The 4,255-nt window shown below is 37.2% G+C and overlaps 1 protein-coding gene across 1 annotated transcript in view; it reads right to left on the bottom strand.

The window, feature by feature from the left end:
• The window catches only part of commd1 (copper metabolism (Murr1) domain containing 1), a 7,342-nt gene extending 4,990 nt beyond the window's left edge, over positions 1 to 2,352 (bottom strand). The window contains exons 1-2 of the mRNA XM_016289931.1: positions 2,122 to 2,352; positions 309 to 596 (exon numbers count right to left, since the gene is read on the bottom strand). Coding sequence (XP_016145417.1) covers positions 309 to 596; positions 2,122 to 2,295 — 462 coding nt within the window. The 5' untranslated portion in view covers positions 2,296 to 2,352. The remainder of the gene's footprint in view (positions 1 to 308; positions 597 to 2,121) is intronic.
• Positions 2,353 to 4,255: the final 1,903 nt, after the last annotated feature.

Genomic DNA, 4,255 nt, shown 5'->3' with positions numbered 1-4,255 from the left:
TTTTTTCTTAATGGTCTTTAGTTTCAGTTTTAAAAAAAAAATAATTACTCTCAATATTTCATCTCGAGCGGTCTCCACTTTAACTGTGTGTGCAATTATACTCTTTGTATCCAGAGTATCTACATTTCCCATGAGACTGTGTAAAGAAATCCTCATCAAAACTCTCGGGCGCACACACTTCCCTGATTTCAGCAGGCAAAGACACGCAATAGTCAAGCACGAGAGCTGAACAGTGAAATAAAATCTCTTTTGTGTTTCATATGAAGATCCACCCTTACGTTTCAAAGAATTTAACCCTCATTTCTCACCTCTCCGGCACGGCCGAGCTCTAGCTCCACCAGGGCCACGGGGCTGTTGGACACCTGCCCCCTGCTGGCAGATGTGTGCAGGTCCACCCTCCACTTCAGGCCCCGGAGGCCGGGCTCCCAGCGACTCTGAGCCAGCAGACTCTCTCGTACCCGCGTCCGGTGGGCCTTCCAGAAGCGCGCCAGAGCAGCCGCCTGCTCCGGGGTCACGCCGCTGCCGCCCTGCTTACGCGTCTGCGCCGTGAGGAACGCTTCCAGCTGTGCCTGATCCATGTCTGCTGAAGCGATGGACTGACGGAGAGACAGAAACATGAGGTCAAGGGTGGAGGGAGACAGCACAAACTCTACAAACTCTACACTGTAGCAGGGTTATTATAGTCAACTACTACCAAAACCATTAACAACTTCCAATACTTCAAATAAAATAAACTTTAACTGAAATAATATAACTTAAAAAAATATGCATTTATTTGTTTTAGCTATTATTTATTTTTTATTTAGTTTAACGATGCATTAAAATAACTCAAATTAAAACTGAAATAAAATGATTAAAATATATTTTTATAAAAAAAAAAAGCACAACAAAATGACTAAAACTAATATTACAATGAAAATTACAATGAAAATCTAATATATAAATAAAAAAATTATTAAAAATATTAAAAAATAAAATATTCTGTAAATAAAAATGACAAAAACACGCAACAAATAAAAGCAAAGAAATTAACAAAAAATAATTCTAAATATTAATAAAATAGCATTTCGATACTAAAATAACACTGTACTGTTGTACTTTAATAAAAGAGGATAAAAATACTTTTTTGCAAAGATGTTTTTTTCAGTTTTATTTAGTTTAACTTTATGCATTAAAATAAGTCAAATTAAAACTGAAATAAAATGATTAAAAATGATATTTTTTTACAAAATATTTGTAAACAAAAATGACAAAAGCGCACAAAAAAAATGACTAAATCTAATATTATAATGAAAATTACAATGAAAATGTAAAAATACAAAAATGATTTGAAGTATTAATAAGTCAAATATTACGTAAATAAAAATGAGAAAAACACAATAAAAAAAAACTAAAATTACACTAAAAAAAGAAAATATAAAAAACTCTAAATTCATCCATATTAATAAAACAGCATTTCGATACTAAAATAACACTGTACTGTTGTACTTTGATAAAAGAGGATAAAAAATACTTTTTTGCAAAGATGTTTTTGAATAACAAAAGAAACGTCTCTTAATTTGATGGTGAATCTCATGATTTTACTTAATAAATTCCAAATACATAAAAGCAAAAGGAGTAATGTATGGCTTAATTCTTTACGTTTATAGACTGTTTATTGTATTCATGGTTATTGATTAAATGCACTGCTAATAAACAAATGTATACATATAATTCTATTTGCTAAAGGCTGAAGCTAATTGGAAAGTAAATCTTGAAAATGGTATCATATATATATATATATATATATATATACACTTTTATTTTATTTTGTAACCCCCTATGGTGTCTACTTTGATTTTATTTTGTTGTGTATTTAGCATTGAATAAAAGAAGCATAAAAAGCATTTGATATAAAATAAAATAAAGGTTACAAATGATACATTTTATAATGATAGACATCCTGCAAAGTAGTAAACGACTACATTGTTAATGAAACTTCATGATATCGGCATTTAGTGCTCTGCTGCTCTCTAGAGGCAGACAGAGAGCAGTGCAGTTAGTTTGGTAAACAGTGCAATCTCGCTATGAAATGTTTGCGGTCAGAAACAGCGCTGGTCGTCTGCTGTAGAGGAGAAGCACCTTCAGAAGCGTCCTCATCTTGTCATGCAGCGCGCGGAACTCGCCCTGCGTCATCTCCGCGTACAGCTCATTCTTCAGAAACTCCTCCGTGATTTCGGTATTACCGTAATAAAGCCTCTGCGTGATTCCGTTCAACAAGGCGCTCACACATCTCTGGCTGTCCGCGTCAGCCATGCTGGATGTTGACCGGGGTCATGTGATCTGCGTCACGCGCAGCACGTCTTCCTTTACTGCGCGTTCACTTCCGGTACTTTCCGATTTAATATAAACATTTCATAAAAATTCATTTTCTAAATTATTATTATTATCGCTATTAGTTGTAGTAGTAGTAGTATTCGGAAATAATAGCTAATAATAAAAGAACCCCTTGACAGCTTTAACGAATTAAAAACTATTATAACAAGTATTATATGTAAAAGTAGTTATATGTAACAGTTCGCTTAACTAAAACCTTTGCATGTTACAAGAATTTGCTATGCATTGCTGTTTTTGATAATAGTTAATTGACACCATTAACAAACAGCTTCCTAAACAAGCAAAGCAACCCCAGAAATACTATTTGTTCCATAAAATGCACTATAATATGTACTTATTTTAATTTATATGTTTTGCATTATATTTAGCGTGTATTAGTAAAATTATAATGTCATAAAAATATTTTCTTCAAATAAGAGGGGTTCACTTCAGGTTTAGGTGGCCTGTTACAAAAGAAGTCATTAAGAGTCATGTATGTAATTACTTGATTTAAAAAATTTGGTTACACTTTATTTTAAGGTGTACCTGTTCCAGTGTAATTAGTGTGAGTAATATAGCTACATGTACTTACTATATGGTTAGGGTTAGAATTAGGGTTTGGCTTAGGGTTACTTGCATGTAATTATGCATAATTAATTGTTATTATAACAACAAGTACATGTAACGTGTAACAAGGACACCTTAAAATAAAGTATTACCAAAATTTCCTTACAGATTCAGATTTCTTTAATTTTCTAATCATTTATTGAGGTTGAAACACATTTGTCTGTTAATATACTGAATACAATTCTTTTTTTGTTTTGAATTTATATTTCAAATACACTTAATAGTTCAAATAAGTAGCACAGTGTTATGTAAATGAGTGTTTGATTGAGCTGTTTGTTTGCTGATGTGTACTTACCTGCTGTTCATCAGGGTCTTCAGGCAAGCAATGTCATTTATGATATCATTATCAATTAAAGCTTTGGTTAAAAAAGGTTAAAATATCAAATGTAATTGTTTTCTTTGATTCATAGTTCTAAAGAGTGACAACATTCAGGTATAACTCTTATTTGTGATGTTTGACATGTTTCCCTGCAAACTTACCAGTGCATTTCATATTGCAAATATTGGAGTCTGTGGTGGGGGTTGAAGTGGAGCTTGTGGTAGAGCTTGTGGTGGAGGTTGCAATGGAGCTTGTGGTGGAGTCTGTGGTGAGGGCTGAAGTGGAGCTTGTGGTAGAGCTTGTGGTGGAGGTTGCAATGGAGCTTGTGGTGGAGTCTGTGGTGAGGGCTGAAGTGGAGCTTGTGGTAGAGCTTGTGGTGGAGGTTGCAATGGAGCTTGTGGTGGAGTCTGTGGTGAGGGCTGAAGTGGAGCTTGTGGTGGAGTCTGTGGTGGGGGTTGAAGTGGAGCTTGTGGTAGAGCTTGAGGTGGAGTCTGTGGCGGTGCTTGTGGTAGATCCTGAGGTGGAGCCTCTAGTGGGACTCATGGTAGGGCTTGTGGCAGGTCTTGTGGTGAGTCTTGTGGTGGAGGTTGCAGTGGAGCTTGTGGTGGAGTCTGTGGTGGGGGTTGCAGTGGAGCTTGTGGTGGAGTCTGTGGGAGGGGGGGGGGTGAAGTGGAGCTTGGTGGGGGTTGAAGTGGAGCTTGTGGTGGAGTCTGTGGGAGGGGGGGGGTTGAAGTGGAGCTTGTGGTAGAGCTTGAGGTGGAGTCTGTGGCGGTGCCTGTGGTAGATCCTGACGTGGAGCCTTTAGTGGGACTCATGGTAGGGCTTGTGGCAGGTATTGTGGTGGGTCTTGTGGTGGAGGTTGCAGTGGAGCTTGTGGTGGAGTCTGTGGTGGGGGTTGCAGTGGAGCTTGTGGTGGAGTCTGTGGGAGGGGGGGGGTTGAAGGGGACGCTGGGG

Source organism: Sinocyclocheilus grahami, unplaced genomic scaffold (assembly GCF_001515645.1).
Source record: "Sinocyclocheilus grahami isolate Dianchi unplaced genomic scaffold, SAMN03320097.WGS_v1.1 scaffold252.1, whole genome shotgun sequence".
Taxonomy (NCBI): Eukaryota; Metazoa; Chordata; class Actinopteri; order Cypriniformes; family Cyprinidae; genus Sinocyclocheilus; species Sinocyclocheilus grahami.
The sequence above is the reverse complement of the archived record's forward strand: the minus strand, read 5'-3'. Positions and strand labels throughout refer to the sequence as shown.